The 18,008-nt window shown below is 36.3% G+C and overlaps 3 protein-coding genes across 3 annotated transcripts; 2 read left to right on the top strand and 1 right to left on the bottom strand.

Moving 5' to 3' along the window:
• Positions 1–610: 610 nt before the first annotated feature.
• Positions 611–4,533, bottom strand: rsad1 (radical S-adenosyl methionine domain containing 1). The gene is made up of 9 exons (XM_065263315.2): positions 4,399–4,533; positions 4,171–4,304; positions 3,248–3,452; positions 2,446–2,811; positions 2,001–2,064; positions 1,760–1,907; positions 1,612–1,666; positions 1,279–1,382; positions 611–746 (listed from the first exon to the last, which is right to left on the bottom strand). Exons 1-9 carry the CDS (start codon positions 4,519–4,521, stop codon positions 617–619), a joined length of 1,329 nt encoding a protein of 442 aa, XP_065119387.1. The 5' UTR covers positions 4,522–4,533; the 3' UTR covers positions 611–616.
• A 2,442-nt stretch (positions 4,534–6,975) lies between these two features.
• On the top strand, positions 6,976–11,547 carry LOC135744870 (GTPase IMAP family member 7). Its single transcript, XM_073814128.1, is given in 2 exon segments — positions 6,976–6,991; positions 10,129–11,547. Coding segments are annotated over 2 exon segments (1,041 nt in total). The 3' UTR covers positions 11,154–11,547.
• A 2,242-nt stretch (positions 11,548–13,789) lies between these two features.
• On the top strand, positions 13,790–17,195 carry LOC135744938 (GTPase IMAP family member 7). The gene is made up of 3 exons (XM_065263323.2): positions 13,790–13,909; positions 14,840–14,932; positions 15,009–17,195. The coding sequence occupies exons 2-3, from the start codon at positions 14,875–14,877 to the stop codon at positions 16,007–16,009; spliced, it is 1,059 nt and encodes a 352-aa protein (XP_065119395.1). The 5' UTR covers positions 13,790–13,909; positions 14,840–14,874; the 3' UTR covers positions 16,010–17,195.
• The last annotated feature ends 813 nt before the right edge of the window (positions 17,196–18,008 follow it).

The following is an 18,008-nucleotide window of genomic DNA, read 5'->3' as shown; positions in this document are numbered from 1 at the left end:
GTGAAGTCTGTCAGCACCTTGGACAGCGGATAGCTGTACCATGTGTTATATTCTGAACAAATTCTCATTAAAAATATAATTTTATATAAGAAGCATCGTACTACAATACTATAATATTGGAAAATGCATTTAAGTTGTGCTTAAAGTACATGCTACTGGTGATCAAATACATGGAGAGACTACCCAGCACCATGAATGATTCATTCTTCAATCACTTCTACTGGGCACGTGGGTGGTTTGGAGAACTCGTAACTTTAAATAGATATAAATGCAATTCAATGCCAATTCAAATGCCACTCAAGGACAAGCCTTATTTTGTCACATTAAGCTTTATAAATCAAAGCAGCCAATCCAGAAGCTTTGCCTGTGTTAGGGTTTCATGAAGAAATAGATTACTTAAATGTGGGAATATAATTTTCTTTTTTATATAAACATATTATTAATGCACCTGTTAAAAAATGAAAGATAAATTCACAGTTTTTAGTTTAATTTGATGGTCATTTTTTAGAACATGTTAAGTTGATATAAGCTTTCATTCTTAAAGGTGTTTGGTATTGTGGTATCACTGATACATAAAAGCTTTTGTCCCTGTGTCTGTCATCTCTATTTCTGAATATCAGTCTTTTCTGTTGTTGTGTTGTGTCCTCGTCATACCCTTGGTTTCGAAAAACATCTCTAATTCTAGCAGCATTGTGGGTAAGATGCTGTCCAGTAAAGCTAAGCCTTCCCAGGAACACCGCAAACCTCTGCAAATATAAAGACAAACATCAATGGAAAAATGGTGGATAACCCACATCTGATTTGCTTGAATATAAAAAGGACATATGTGACTCTGGACCAGAAAACCAGTCATAAGGGTACTTTTTTAAAAATTGAGATTTATACATTATCTGAAAACCAAATAAATAAGTTTTCCATTTATTTAATGGTTTAGAATAGGAAAATTTGTGGTCAAGATACAGCTATTTGAAAATCAGGAATTTATGGGTGCCAAAAAGTAAAAATATTAAGAAAATCACTGTTAAAGTTGTCCAAATGAAGTCCTTGGTAACACATAACTAATCATTAATTATTTATACATATATTTTCAGTAATATATTTACAAAATATCTTCATGAAACATCATCTTCACTTAATATCCTAAAGATTTTTACCATAAAAAGGATCACTTTGACCCATACAGTATATTGTTGGCTATTGCTACAAATATACTCATGTGACTTATGACTGATTTTGTGGTCCACACTCCAGGGTCACATATTTAGGACATAAAGCTACCTGTCATCAAGTATCAGAAGCCCCTCTGCTTGATATTCCTTAACTTTATCAGACACCCCAAAAATCTGATAGAGGTCTGCTTCAGGGCTAAATAACTTCCAGTGCTATAACAAACAAAAAAACATTACTCAATCTAAGAAAAACTTGAGTCACCACTTTAAATAGATTTTTTTGTGGGTTTATGTGGGTGAATCTCAGGCTAACGTGACCAGGTCGTATAAAAAAAACTATGTATAATAATAAATAAATAAATTCATAGTGGACATTTTGACAGATTTTGTAAAATTCAGCTCTTATGTCAAAAATGGTTTTATTCAACACGATCTGCTTTACCTGCTTGGTTATTCCTTTATTCATTCGCAGCCCCATGACCAAAACTTCCTCCAGCCTGCAGACAACGAACATTATGATCCAATTCAATAGCTCATTAATAGCTTTTGTAATTATGTGCAGCACTGGACAACAAATCAATGACTCGTACAGGCCACGAGGGTCAAGCTGTATTCGTCGCCGTGTGCCGTGACCTTGCCGCTGTACCTCTCGTATCCAAACATCTGGTTCTAACGTTTGCGTCCGTGCTTCCCTCTGAACTCCTCCCAATGCATTTGGTACAAAGCGTCCATGTGCCCCTAACAGACATTATAATTAAAAACAAGACATTACTTATCTTAAACAAGGTATCTTTAACTACTCCTTTGTGCATTGTATGTGTATTAATTTACCTGGGCCTACCCCTATGTACTGCTGTCCGCTCCAGTACCCCAAATTGTGTTTACTGACAGCATTCTACAATGAATTCATACCAATAGTTGATCATTAAGGATTTCAATTGAAAATCTTTTCACAATATATGTGGTTAGCTGACATTCAACATGAGAAGTTTTATAGACAAAATTATAATTGTGTTTGGCATATTCATTTATTTCATAACAAACTGATTTTTTTTTTATGTATAACCTGGACTGAATAATGATGTAAAAGCAGTCGATAAGTATACATTTTTTTAAAGGAAGACTGACTATAAATTTTGACAGTAGTGTATATCCATATGTTTTTTTTTTATTTTGTTTAAAAATAAAGATTAGGTACTGTGGGTCCAGTAACATTTTTTTCAAACCTATATTTTATAGTTTTTATTCCTGCAAAACATTAGCTATTACGACTTACATTTCTGGAAAAGTTGGACACCTCGTACTGAAGAAACCCAGCCTGTTCCAGAATTTTCCGTGCTGACTGGTACATAACAGCTGTGACATCATCACCAGGCACTCTTAGCTCACCACTCTCAACCTGTTTAAAAAGCTGTGTTCCCCTTTCCAAAGTGAGCTGATACAGTGAAACATGATCATCACAAAGAGGTAACAACGTCTTCACCTCGCTCTCCCATGATTTAACACTTTGACCTGGGAGAGCAAACATGACATCAACTGACACCCGTCCAGGGCACACCGTCCTCGCCTCTGACAACGTCTGGAGAGCATGATAAGAATTGTGGTCTCTTCCTAATGTCCGCAGATGATCATCATTCAATGACTACAAAAAAAAAAAACACATTAGACCCCATTTTATTTTTGTTATTTATGTTGCATCTAAAAAAATTGCAAAACTGGCAAATAAGTTTTAAGGGATAATTCACCCAAAAATTAAAATTCTGTCATTATTTAGTCACTCTCGTGTTGTTACAAACCTGTATAAATTTCTTTGTTATGATGAAAATGAAGGAAGATATTTTGAGGAATGTTTGTAACCAAACCATTCATGAGCCCCATTTACTTCCATAGTATTATTTTTTCCTACTATGCAAGTGAATGGGGCTCATGATCAGTTTGATTACAAACATTTCTTAAAATATCTTCCTTTGTGTTCATCAGAACAAAGAAATGTATACAACATAAGAGTAAATGAGAATTTTCATTTTTGGGTGAACTATCCCTTTAACCTGGTACTATTGTCAAATGCATGCATGTACCTGAATTCCAATGGAAAATCGGTTAACTCCAGCTAACGTAAAGTCCTTCAGACAAGCTTTTCCAGCAGGTGTAGGATTGACTTCCAGTGTGACCTCGGCATCATCTGACACACGTGCGTGTTTGGAAACAGTCTCCAGGACGGCAGCGATAGTGGAGGGCTGAGCAAGGCTGGGTGTTCCTCCTCCAAAAAACACAGAGCTGATCCTGAAAACAGCACACAGCAAATTAAGTGTAAATGAAAGGAAGGATTTTGTCAATATTTATCACAGTGACCAGCGAATCATGACTTATATTTCAGTTTGTTTATCACACACAGTTAGCACATCCCATACGGCAAAAAATAAATTAATAAATAATACATTTCTCTGGCCAGAAATATATTTTAAATATATACATATACATTTTGTAGAAAGAAATGCTCAATTAAATATATTTTTGAACCTTCATATATCAAAAATTATTTCAAGGCCAAGCAAATACCTTTCTAATTTTACATCCCATTTGTCAAAAATGTATTCTTTGCCAAAAAACATTTAAAATATATGCTACATAAGTTAATTTTATGAAGTATATTTTTAAAGTTAAAAACATATTTATTTTTTATCTTTTTCAAACTGTTTAAATGTTTGTAACCTAAAAATAAAGTTTTTCTTCCATCGCGACGTGAATATATTTCGTTGGATTGAATTTGAAATATATTTTTAAAGCTTTTAAATGTATTTATTTTTAGAATATATTTCAAAATATAAAAAATGGCCAAGAAATATATCCATGAAAAATATGACGTCAAAGTTCCGCGAGAGCGATTTAGAGTATGATTTCGCGAGTCGCTCTCGCGGTACTTTGACGTCATCCGGCTCTGTCGAATCTTGCGACGCCACATGAAGTCGAATAAGCATGACGTGATACATTACATACTGACCGTGAGATCTGGCTGAGCTGTAGTAAAGTTTGCGTCTCCTTCTTCAGACACTCCGTCATAACATTGTGGTTTTGACTTCGACTTATATACTTGTTGAAGTTGCAATACGAGCATCGTTTTAAGCAATAAGGCCACTGCAGAAAATAAAAAACAAACATAGAGTACAGTATGCAAAAGGCTCGTGCATTTGTGTTGGTTCTTCTACTGTATCAGTAACACTTAACTTACATGGACATAAAGGGAAGCTTCGTCTGCGTGAGTAGCCAAACGAGTGGCAATAGATCTCAAAAATACACCATCAGCCACAGTTCCCGTACAGTGCTTTAGCGAAGATCGACACATTGATTTCATTGTGCATGTGTAGGTTAGTAAAAGCCTAAGATGCGTTCCGGACACATTTTCCGCACGGTACTATTTTACTGTAACACGGTGCGTCACAGAACTGTTCCGTCGGTTAAAAGAAACAAACGTATTTTTATTATTTTAAACGAAGTATATTTACTGTATATTGCTAAAAATTTTATTGATCCTCAGTTTATTCCAGTTTAATTATTATTTTTGTTTTTCTCATGTTTATTTCGCATTCACCTTGAATTTAGTTGTGCTGTCTCACCTTATTTATTTTAAATTAATGTCAGTTATGCTATGTTTATACGTCATCTTGTAATTAAATTGAGTGCAAAAATACGCAAATAACATCGACATGCCATCGATATTAAAATAGTTAATGGTAAAGCATTGATGGAAAAATACCAGCTGTCCGCGCGATGGCGCTGTTGCAACCTATGCAATCTATGTTTACAGCTGCCTTTAGATTGTCACTGTAACATGTGGATTTGGGTATTGATTAAAATATCCTGTATTAAATCTGTAATATGTTTTACGTATTAAAAATACACATTTATACATTTTAGATTTTTACATGTTTTACATGTGTGTACAGGCTTCTTACTATATTCCTATAAACCAATATTGTTTTAGCTCAGAAAGTATTAATATATATTAATATATGCAATGCAAGTGCATCCTTTCTGCCTTAAAGGGCACCTATTATGTAAATTTTTACAAGATGTAATATAAGTCTCAGGTGTGCCTAGAATGTTTCTGTGACGTTTCAGCTCAAAATACCCCACATATTATTTGTAATAGACTGTCCAAAGTGCCCCTTAGGGTATGCGCTGTTTTTATGTGTGTACCTTTAAATTTAAATGAGCTACACCTCCTCACTCCCTTACCAACAGATAGTGAACATGAGGGCTAAAAGAGCATTTGTTAGCATAATGCGAAAGAAAACAGAAACACATTATTTGTGGTATTTAAAGACAACATAACACTTGCTTATACTACATTTTCTGTTCTGTAGGGAAATTACAATTAAGATCCGTTCATCAGTGATGATAAATGAAGACCACCTGTGACTGTATGCATTCTATTCTGAATGAGCTTTTGATTAAGTCCCTAGAGACTCAGGCATCCAATCTACTGTGCGTTGGCTTGCACAGACTGGGCGGGGATTGTGCACCGACTCAGCTAAGCATTGCGGTGCACAGACTTGAGTAAGCTTCACTGGAGCTGCTCTTCGCTGTTTTCACGGCGTGTTTGAATACATCCCCCATAGCGTCAGCGGACGCAATGTCGAGTGACCGCTCTCGAAAGGTAACGTCTCGGTTACTATCGTAACCTTGGTTCCCTGAGAGACGGGAACGAGACATTGCGTAAGCCGCCGTGTAACTGCTCAGATCAGCTCTACTGTTCTTCAATCGAAACAATATGAGTATTTTGCCACCTAAACAGGCTATATAGTAGCGGAAGTCCCGCCCCTATAAGGCTGTTAAGGGCGGCATTGGCCAGTACACTGGCGTTGTTCAATAAAAGCTTCAGAGAACCGGAAGAGGGAGGAGTTTCCCATAGCGTCAGCGACGCAATGTCTCGTTCCCGTCTCTCAAGGAACCGAGGTTACGATAGTAACCGAGACTTTATCTACAGCCACACATCCACTGTAAACCAAAAATATGATGATCAATAATGAAAATGCAAAAGGATTGATAGGTCAGTAAACAAACAACAAAAAGGTAATGTCTTAATATATTTCTGCTTTTGTTACTTATTCATGCATTTAAATTACATAGTTTAAAATCAAACGTTAATAATTATAGGGTTCCAACCAACCACTGATCTATATAAATGACTGGATTGTGCATAGAACGGCCTCTCCTGATTTTGCCAAGTGGTTGATGTCCTCAGGGCAACATTATGTTGAACCTGGGACAACATTTCAATCAACCAATCAGATTTCAGAAATAGTTTACAGTTTGTTTTAAGTTTAAGCTAACAACCAGGATTAGCTGTTTCTAGACCATTGTTTTTCACTTATCATGTCCCTCTGATTTTAGGGTTTGGTTATGGTTAGAGTTATGCTTGTTTGAAATGTATTTTTATAGAATAGGCTAAGTGCAGTGACATGAATGACATCATCAGACAAAACAGTCATAGATGTTCAATATTTAAAAGAGAAATAACATTGAAATTTGAGTATGAAGGCAAGGTTTTAATCGATATTTCATGATAATTGACTCAGATGTAAGCTGACAAAATCAAAGTCACAGTGAAATGTTGGGGTGACAGACAGAGGCGCGTGTAAATTCGATTCTCTGTTACCTCCAGGGCAAATTCCGTCCAGTATCAGAGCTTGTGCATTATCAACACAGACAGAGGGATGAGATATCGTCTGACATGATCTAACATTGTTTTTGATACTGAGAAAAGCTCATCATATTAAAAAGAGCACCTAAAGCTTCTGAAATCATGGCTAAAACAGAAGGTATGTCAAATGTATTTTTATTCTGAATGCATCTTTGGAATATTATCACATGAATGTTTTAAATTATGCACATCACTTGAAAACAGCTGTACATATTTTCTTTTATTTCTGTTTACAATAAGTGTTGTATTAACTACAATAAAATAGGTAATCTAAAATCTCAGCTTTATTTTTTGAGTAACATCTCTGTACAATTTCAGAAAAAAAGTACAGAAGCTTTCACTAAAGAGTGCTGCGTTCCAGACAGCTGGGATTTAGTATATTTCCCACCTCAACCAGGACATGTCTGGAACTTATAATGTTACTAAACACTATAAAAGTTTTGATGTTACTAAATCATTTATAATATAAATGTTTTAATGTTACAAAATACTTTTTTCTTTTCCTATTCTTTTTTTCTACTATGAAGTCAATGTGGCCACTGGTCGGTTTGGTTACAAATATTCCTCAAAATATCTTCCTTCGTGTTCATCAGTACAAATAAATGTATACAGGTTTGTATCAACATGAGAGTACATAAATGATGACAGAATTTACATTTTTAGATGAACTATCCCTTTAATTCAGGCGTTATTTCCGTTTTTGAGGTGGGAAATATCCTAAATCAGAATTGTCTGCAACGCAGTTGGGACAATAAATTGTGCAATTATGCTTGCTTTTGTTTTCAATGGGTGCGTCCGAAAGCTTAGGCAGCTGACTTGTTGCCTCGCTGCCCCATGAGGCAACTACTTCGGCAGCATTAAGGCAGCTCAAAGAAATGCATTCGGTCACACTTCATAGGCAGCAGAATGGGATTCTGTTTGAAATATAAAGAGAGCACCTTTATGATAACTAATTCCATATTTGAAAACTACAATGCTAATTTCTCGCTAGAATGCAATTAAAAGGTAAATAACTTACACTAAATTTGTGCTTCAGGCGCTTCTTGGCGGCCATTTAATTTTTTCTAACTTAAAATAGAAAAAGAGAGGTCCCGCTCACTATCCACTTGCAAAAATATAAATAATTTATTGCAACGTTTCGATCTCTTGATCTTCTTCAGGCATCAAACATATATTGCCTGAAGAAGATCGAGAGATCGAAACGTTGCAATAAATTATTTATATTTTTGCAAGTGGATAGTGTGCAGGACCTCTCTTTTTCTATTTTTCAATTTTGGACTTTCGAGTCCTGCTCTATCGCACACAGTGACAGGTGTGCGACGTTTATGTGAATTTACTTTTTCTAACTCAACCAGGCCCAACCAATCACATTCCCCGCACACGTTCACAAATAGAATTGTGGGACAGGACAATGAAGGTATCTCAGGAGACAGGAAGTAAAGCAAACATTGGATTTGGATGTGCCTTGATGCCTTCCTGCCTTGGAATGCTGCCCCCATAGACAGCATTTTAGAGCTTTCTGCCGCAGCCAATAAATTATGTAGGCTATGAAATGCTGCTACATCCAAAAGCCAATTGGTGCTCTAGTGCAGAAACTTAGTATGCACAGCAGAATAAGTACCATTTACACCAAATGGCAACCTTCCCATTTTTCAAAAAAAAACCCTTCCGATCTCTCTGACTTAAATTGCAATTCATCGACTGGCTGCTAGAGGCTGGCTCCTGTCAATTCCCATAGACCTCCATGTTAAAATGGCCAATTTTACAGCAAAAATAAGTATGGTTACAATCTGGTACAAAATATTTTTTGGTCTATAGGCCTATAGCTAATCATACAGGCAATCAGCCACCTCAGCTTCACCCATGCCCCGCCTCTTTACCCATTTTCGATTATCCGCGAGTGAAGCGCAGTAATGCTCTGCCAAGATGGCGATAACAGCTATTCGCTTCATAAAAGCTCTTAACAAACCCATGGGTGACGTCACGGACACTACGTCCATATTTTTTACAGTGATTTACACACACAGCTCCAGGAAATGGCTACAAGCATATTGATATCACTGTTCTTCAAACTCTTTCAGGTATTTTAATAATAATCAAAATTATTTATATTTGACGAGTGTTGCTTTTTCAAATTAATATCATAAACGACTCTAACAGTAATTTCAGATTGATAAGGACTTCCCACTGATCAAAGACATCTACATTAAAGAGCTGTGCATAATATCAGCATTGCGATTCAGAATCGATATCAGACGGGTATTATTGGTGGGTATCGTGATTTATTGTCCCAACTCTATATGACCGTTGGGTACCGTCCCAGTAACAGCTGTTATTTCTGAGAGTGTAAAATAATAAAGATAAAAGATTATTTGAAAAAACATTTAAAGGTTCTCTAAGCGAATTCACACGTTTTAGACCATAAAACATTTTTTGTTACATACAGCAAACATCTCCTCACTATCTGCTTGCTTCCTGTCCGCTGATCAAACGAGAGGGGTATAAACGGAGGTCGGAGCCAGCTGCAAATGGGTGGGTTAGCAGCAAGTGGGTGGAGCTTTAGCAGCAAGTGGGCTGTACAAACTTCCAGAGGATTCACCACCGTCCCATTTAAAGTGTAACTCCTACTACTTGCACATTTCTGAAATCCCTCCTACTTGCGGCATAATCTCCTCCCACTTGCGGCATAAGATCCTCCCACCTGCAGTCTCCGGGCTGCAGCGATATATACTTGGATCAAACTGTAAAAAAAACGCGATCTCTGTAGACAGCCCAGCCTCCACAAACTGCAATAATAACAAACTGGCCAAACCTACACCAGAAACCATAACAAAGTATTCTAACCAATAAACGCCAAGTAGGATTTGGGGGTTGGGTTTGGGCGCGTTCATGAAAGCACGGAAGGGAGGGGGAGGAGTTAACTACGCTCAGTTTGTTTGAAAACACATTTCAGAAATCAACACACAGATTCGCTTAGAACACCTTTAATGTAACATAGCTACAATTTGGTATTTAATTCAGTAGTAGTTAAATCCATCACTGTGTGTGGTCAGTATTATGATGCATATAAACAGAAAAAAGTGATTTTCCAGTGTTTAGGAGTATGCTAGCGCACCATTTTGGAGCTCAATAATCCTTTAGATGTACTCTCCTTTTTGCATTAGATTCATATGAAAATAAACAATGGGGCATACGGGGTTGGAAGTTTATTTTTGTGGTAAGCATTTTATGAATTACTGTTTTATTTTTCTATAGGGTTCAGTGATGTGGAGCTTAGGATTGTGGTTATTGGGAGCAGTGGTCCATCTCAGTTTCTTCTCACCAACTTCATCTTGGGAAGAGAAGTGTTTTCCAAGGATGTCTACAGCATTGCGGGCAGCCAGAAAAACCTGGGAGAGTTGACAGGAAGAAGGGTTGCAGTAGTCAATGGACCGAACCTGTACGACAGAGACCTGTCCAAGTCCAAGATGAGAAAAGAACTGAAAAGATCAACGTGCTTGTCGACTCCTGGACCTCACGCTGTACTCATAGCCTTTGACCTGGAGAAAATCTCTCCTAATGACATGAAGACTCCCGAGCTGGTTAAGAAGAAATATGGGGAGAACGTCCTGAGTTACGCCATGGTCTTGCTGTTGCACGACGGGAATTTGAGAGGCCGGGCGCTTAATGACAGAGTCATGAAAACCGACTGGCATCTGAGGGAACTTGTCGAGCAGTGCAACTGTCGATATCACGTCTTCAGTAATCACTGGAGCGACGGGGCCGGGAGCAGGGAGCTGTTACGTAAGATCGAGCGGATGCTGCGAGCTTTGGGAGGACACTACTACATTAACAGATCTTACCGGAGGGCCGAGGAGAGCGTCAGAAGCGAGGAGAGAAAGCTACAGAAGAAGAGACAGGTCGAGATGGAGTGGAGACGACGGGAACTGGAGATGCAATTTCAGGAAGATGAGCTGCGATGGCAAACAGACGCCTACGATGCGAGCGTGGAAGCTGAAATCCGGTCCGAGGCGGAGCTGGAGAACAGCTGGCTCAGGACTTCCCTCTCTGTTGGGCTCGGGATGGGGTTTGTGGCTGGAGCAATCATGGAAATGATAGTAGGATCTGTCGAAGGGCCAGCAGGAATGGCAGTAGGAGGGGCTGTAGGAGGGATTGTGGGCGGAGCATCGGGTGCTGCTATTCAGGTAGCCATCGAACACTTGAATGAAAGAGTGGGACCTCATACAAGCAGCTTTAATTAGGCTTTTGTTAACCGTTTTTATAGGGTGCCTCGTGTCTGACAGTGGAAATAAAGTCAGTGAGTGGTACTTTGATGTGTGGATGGGTTACAATGATCTCAATCTGATTAAGCTGAAATAGTCACTACTTCTTTATAACATGATCTATATGTAATATCTTGGGGATAGCTAGACAGTAAGCCAAAAATACAAATTACTTATCTATGTTATGGTTTAAATATAATTTACTGATAGTGATAATATAAAATGACTTGATTCACAAAGAGCAGTGAATAACCAGAATATTTTGACGCTACCGACCAGTCAAGGGCACACGATATGAAGCTCGTCAAAACATGTATGTAGCCCGTCATGTGTGTGGCTCGGCATGTCAAAATATGTGTTTGATGCGTCATGTAAACTTGCGTCAAAATATGTGCCTGCTGCAGATGTTTCGAAGGGCTTTATGATAAAAGAGACGCACGTTTACCAGATACACGCTTAATCTTATGTGTAATCAATGAGTGTCTTGCGAGTATTTTAACATGACGCACTGAACATATTTTCAATTCACGCTCCTGAGAAGTGAAGTCACCGGCTGTCACGGCTACCCACCCTTTCTCTCTCTAAAACTTAGTTTGAACTATTGAAATCCACGTCAATTTAAAATGTTAAGCTGTGTATTGTGTACATTCTGTATTAATGTTTCTATATGGTGAAAGCATACTTGTCTATGTGCCTCCATGCTGTGAAAAATAAACAAATACCACAATTTTATGTAATTTGTCAAAGATTTGTCTACTTTTTATTTTAGCCAAAAATACTGGGGGCTCTGATCTCTGCTGTGTTTAAGAATGGATGTATACAAGTTTTTTATTGCAATCCCACATCCCTCTTTTACTTTAATGTAAGGAGCTGGAATATGGATATGAAACTGTTTTTGTGTTTGCTACTTTAAGAAATCAAAGCTAATTTATCATAAAACACATGACTCACATGAAGACAGGAATTTTTCAGGTCTTTCCCCTTTTAGTGGAAACATACTGTACATATTTTATGGTCCACTTCACTTTTACAAGAGGTATGGTCATGTGAAACCTTTGTCTTTATTAGACAGCTAAAGCCTCATAAAACCCAGGATGTTAACACAAACAAATATAATGAATTTTACAACATCTACATTTACTTGGGTAAAGTATTCTGATTAAAAAAAAACTTATTTCATTAAAAACTGTATATATTAATAAATATAGACATATAATTTATTTTTATAATCATGATTTCTATTAGTTCCGGTAATTTAGTTTTGACACTCTTGCTACTTACTGAAAAGACTGTAAATAATTTTTTTGCATGCATGTGACTTCATAAATCTCACATGAAATCATCTTGCCTGAAAAAAAAACTTTAGTATACTTAAGTACTTACTGTAGTAAACTAAACTTACTAGACTTTGTCACAAGACACAACAGATTTCAACCCTTAACTCAATTTTGACCAAATGCGTACTGCGCTTTGACTTTGCAGGACAGTATATAAATACTATAGTTTTTACCATAGTGAATAATAAAGTTTACTTAAGTATTTACAGTTTATGACTCACTATACAGTTGTAGTTATACTATATTTAACAATGTAGTAAATAATATTTAGTAAAAATAAATACTACAAATTATATGCACATGCAATTTTTGTTTATTTTTCCAATACAGTCAGTCAGTAAGTTTAATTTTATTTTACCCTTAACACTTATATGACAATGTGGATGTTATTCTATTTAAATGAAATAAAAATGTCAAAAGATACTTTAATACTTTGAAAAATATAAGTTGTAGTTCTCATATAATATGGGTATGAAAAAAGATCTTTCTAAAGACAAAAAAGTGTGTGTGTGTTTTTTAAATCTAAAAAAAAAAACAAATTACTTCCTATAACAATTTATATTTGGTGGATCTAAACAGAAATTATTGAACTATTATAAGATTCATGAGTGATTCACAGTACAGAAATATTTGACTATAAAGGCTTTTTTAGGAAAATATTAGGAAAAGGCGCCAATAAAAAGCCACTGTTAAGAAGCAAACATGTATTTAAACCTGCTAGTGTCTCTGGAATCCCAAGAACCCCTTTAATACAGGATCCTTTAGTGCAAAAAGCAAAACTTGCAAAAATTAAACATTTGCTGTGAGCTCAGAATACAAGAAGACTATTCTCACACAGTTTTGTGCATTGACATGCCATAATACACTGAATAATGTAGATGAATGGCATTCTGGATTGTTGGTGAATAGCCACTATATAGTCAAATAAGACTGTAACATTAGGAAGAGGTGGCAGAGTAATTATTTGGACTGGAATATGCATTTTATCATTAAATCTGGTTAAAGTTCTGCATAATAATTTGAAACAGCATATTTTGCATATTTTTTAAAGTATTAAAGTATCTTTTGAAATTTGTATTTCATTTAAATAGAATAACAGAATTTTGTGGTACCCATGATTTTACTACTGTATGGCAAATCTTTGTAAGGGAAATAATAGGCCTGTTCGACTTCATGCGGCGCCGCAGGAATCGACAGCCAAAAGACGTCAAAGTATCGCGAGAGCAAGACGAAATATGATTTCTTGAATAATTCTCGCGGTACTTTGACGTCATCCGGCTTTCGGTTATTACGGCGCCGCATGAAGTCGAACAAGCCTTTAGTTTCGGTTTCAGGTGTTGTCACGTGATCGTTTTTATAAAAACAACACTTCGCGTTCCTTTCATGTGTTTGGATTAACTGTTGATGCAAATCACAGGACGTTTATCTGAGACCGAGGTATGTTAAATATATACAAGCTATAATGTATTAGTGTGTGCAAATGAAGAAATTACTTGAAATGGCGTCACTTGCCAAAATCCAAATCGAAAGTACAAAGTCTCAGGCTCTGCTATTGGAGATAACGTATTTGACCTGTCAAGGAGTTTAAATCAATATGAGATCATTTATCTCAGCTATTTTATTTTAAGTTGCTTTAAGTGTTTTTTAAATCAGATTTTGAGTGTGAATAAAAACAATCGATAGACTATATCTAACATTTGTTTTGTGGGCACATACCCTACATAACAGCTGGAAAGTAATATATAACTAATAATAATATGTAACAATAAGCAAGTATTTGTTAATTTGAAACACGATTTGTGTGATTGCACTTTTGTATAAGTAAAAACTTTTAAGCAATAAACAGATATTTTTGATGTAATTCTGCGTTTAAAATATGGTCGTATCACTTTATAGGTAATAGGGGCGGTTCCCTAGATAGGGTTTAGATTAATCCAAGACCTTGGTTATATAAGCACATAAGTAGTTTTTAAAAACACACATTACAAAAAAAATAAACATGACTGGTGTGTATCTTGAGACAAAACAATGACACTGATATATTTGTGTCTGTGCAAGATGTTTTTAAATGAAGGCATCTTATGCCTTTTTGTCTGTGACGAGGATTAAACCTGTCCGGGAAACCATTTTATAAGTACTTAAAACATAAACATGTCGAACATTAAAATAAAATATGAATTTCTTGTGTGTGTGTGTATATAAATCATGGTTGCCAAAAGCAGTAATAATGATTTTTAAAAAATGCAACTCACTATGTTTTGGATAAGAGTCTGGGACTCATAATAGGAATAAAAGTATAGGAAAATTTAAATGGCTGTCCATATTTTATACTACTGCTCAATTTCAAACTTTTTTTTTCTTTAATAGGGTAACACAATCAAAATCCTTCAGCTCCTTTTAAGATGGCAGGAGCCGAAAGAAGAATTAGGAGACGACTGAGCCTAGAAAAACCACCTAATAGTGAGTTGATTGAGAAATCAGTATATTTGATGCATTACAGTTCATTAAAAAACAAATAATTAATTTCATTTTACAGTGAGCAGTGAAAACACATCAGCATTGAGGATGTTGGCGTTCGGCAGCCCAATTCTGAGTCAGATCTCACTGTCGCGCTCTCTTTTGAGGCCTGAGATCTTCAACAGAGATGATGTCAACATTTCAGCCACCAAGAAAAGTCAAGGGGTCGTGCTAGAGAGAAACGTAACTCTGGTCAACATGCCAAATCTTAAGGAGAATGATTTGCCAGAGCAGATACTTCATAAAGAGCTGAGGAAGGCTATTTGTTTCTCCTGCCCAGGACCTCACGCTGTTCTCTTTGTTCTGGACCCATTTCATTTGACCCATGAACTCATTGACATATTAAAGCTTGTCACACACTACTTCGGAGAAAGCATTTTAAAGCACACATTGATTGTTTTATACCATGATAAAGATCTGAAAACCCTTTCCGTAGAGGAGGAGGTGAAGAGGGACAGGAACTTCAGAGAGCTTGCTGATAAATGTGGGCAGAACTACATCTTATTTAATGAGGAAATGAACAGGACTGATGGAAGTCAAACGCAAGCGTTGTTTTCCAAGATCGATGAGATGGTTTTGGAGCATGGAATTTTCTCGAACCCGGAATATAAGGATGCTGACAAAAGAATTAAGATAGAGGAGAAGTTCCTCAGGAAGTCAAAGGAGAAAGCGATCAACAGGAAGATGAATGCATTGGAGAATGAATATTCAGGAGAGGAGCTTGCCACTGAAAAAAACAAATATGAAGAAAGAGTGAAGAAAGAGTGCAGGGAAATGGCAGAGCTGGTCGTTGCAGACAAACTTGGTTTTACGATCAGGCTTGTTGACTATGCTGTAGCAATAGGAAAGGGTGCGCTTACGGGTGCACTACTAGGATTTGCCCTCGGACTTGGATTTGATGGTATGGCCGTAACAGCTGCTATTGGTGCTGGGCTTGGGGGAATACTTGGAGGTGCGGCGAATGCGGCATTGAGCTACATGGCCAATTACTTTACAGAAGTTCGCAGAGAGACTACTTAGCATGGGTAAATAAATGGCACTGTGATTATATTTAATACGTAGCCTGCCAGAGCAATATGGACAAGCATCACTAAAAAAGAGAAAAATTGAAACATTCATGTTATTCAGTGCTGTGTTTCCAAGGAAGTTTGATTTCAATCTTTGACGTGGTCTTATCGGTCATTATTAAATATATGAAGGTTGTCCGTTATTGATTATTACTGTATTTACTGTATTTTTATTGTTTTAATTTTTTATGCAATTTATGAAGTATTTTATGTAGTATCTCCATTTTGAAGTGCTTTGATTTGACCACTCACCACTGCTGCACACACTATGAAACATGTATACATTTTTGTCAATTTATATTTTTGTGCTATCAAACTTTGCAAACAATTGTTGTTTCAGAAATCTTTCTGCTATTTATTAGCAGGGACACATTTTAACAGAGATGCCAAAGTGGTAAAGTAATGTTTACTGACCTCTAGTGGGTAGGAAGTGAAATTGTACTGTGTACAGTCTTCTTGAATGTTTGAAATACTTCTGTTAATACATTTGCATTAATTATTTTAGCAAATACTTGTGATTAGTGACAAAGAATTGTCAAATACAACATCAGTGATTCATGCTTAAGGCAATAATAACATGAGACATGCTGCAAGCAGAGGCGGACACTACTTAAGTATTTTAAGTACATTTTCCAAGCATCTGTGCTTTATCAGTGTTTGTCTTGGGAAAAACTGTACTTTACTTTACTGAATAATGTTCACTACATTCTAAAGCATAGGATTGTGTATTCCTTTTATATGGCATATTCAAATGGATTTAATACCTAATTACATAAAAATTGTGTACTTTTACTTTTCTTGAGTAAAAGAACAAAAGTACTTTTTACTTAAGTAAAAAAAACTAGATGTTTAATGTACTTAAATATTAAATATAAAACAAAAACTTGAAATTCTGAATTGAAGTGGAGTAAAAATTATGATATTATGCTTTTGGATTGTATGTTTTCCAAAGAAAAACACTGATAAAATACGAATACTTAAAAATTTACTTTTAGAAAGTAAAAATACTTAAGTAGTGTCCGGCACCTCTGGCTGCAAGGCAAAACTCAGAAATGATTTGGAAAACTACAAAACATAAACTACATTTAAGATGTACTGTATGACTTTGAAACAATAAAAAAGAGAACACATACATTTCATATCTTTGTGTATATATATTTATTAAAGTTTAATACTTTTAAAGGGGACGTATCATGAAAATTTGCCTTTTTCCATGTTTAAGTGTTATAATTGGGTACCCAGTGCTTCTATCGACTATAGAAAATGTAAGAAAAAAACAACCCAGTAACTTAGTTTTGGTAAATCTTTTTCTTCAAGAATGAGAAAAAAATAAATCAGAATTTTGGCTCCCCCTGTGATGTCAGAAGGGGATAATACCGCCCCTTAAAGGATTAGTTCACATAAAAATGAAAATTCTGTCATCATTTACTCACTCTCAGGTTGGTACAAACCATATGTACACTAGATGTTGCCCTGACTATGGCAGTTCATTGGACCGAATGCGTCAACTAGAGCCGCCATCTTGAAACAGTAGAGCCTCGCATCAGCGTCATTGGCAATGGTGTATTGGAAATAAAATCACCATAAATTGTCATGAATGCAATTTTCTTGGTTTTCTTTTGGTTCGATTCAACAGTCAGACATGTATTTAGCATTGAGTCCAGGAAAAAATTAAAGTTTTGTTATTATGAAAATCTACTTTTTCTAACTATAATAGTGTTAGTAGGCCTAACATCCATACGTAGCACAAAAGTCCGGCATCGTCCATGAATTTGAAGTACAGGCGGAGATAGGAACTTTACCCAGCAACTTCCTATGACAAGACCCCTGTTACAAGATGGTGGCGGTTTTGACACATGCTTAGAACCCCAAGGCGACATCTAGTGTATATATCTATGGTTACAAACCCGTATGAATTTTTTGAGAAATGATGCCAAAAACAAAGCAGATAG

Source organism: Paramisgurnus dabryanus, chromosome 3 (assembly GCF_030506205.2).
Source record: "Paramisgurnus dabryanus chromosome 3, PD_genome_1.1, whole genome shotgun sequence".
NCBI lineage: Eukaryota > Metazoa > Chordata > Actinopteri > Cypriniformes > Cobitidae > Paramisgurnus > Paramisgurnus dabryanus.
This window is presented reverse-complemented; position numbering and strand designations above follow the sequence as displayed.

What these genes read in the sequence shown, in the direction of transcription:
- rsad1 (XM_065263315.2), bottom strand. Translation starts at nt 4,521, where the DNA reads ATGAAATCAATGTGTCGATCTTCGCTAAAGCACTGTACGGGAACTGTG. An exon ending in AAGCTTCCCTTTATGTCCAT is followed by an intron (nt 4,305 to 4,398) that starts GTAAGTTAAGTG and finishes TATTTTCTGCAG; the next exon opens with TGGCCTTATTGCTTAAAACG. An exon ending in ATAAAGGAATAACCAAGCAG is followed by an intron (nt 1,383 to 1,611) that starts GTAAAGCAGATC and finishes TGTTTGTTATAG; the next exon opens with CACTGGAAGTTATTTAGCCC.
- LOC135744938 (XM_065263323.2), top strand. Translation starts at nt 14,875, where the DNA reads ATGGCAGGAGCCGAAAGAAGAATTAGGAGACGACTGAGCCTAGAAAAA. An exon ending in CCTAGAAAAACCACCTAATA is followed by an intron (nt 14,933 to 15,008) that starts GTGAGTTGATTG and finishes TTCATTTTACAG; the next exon opens with TGAGCAGTGAAAACACATCA.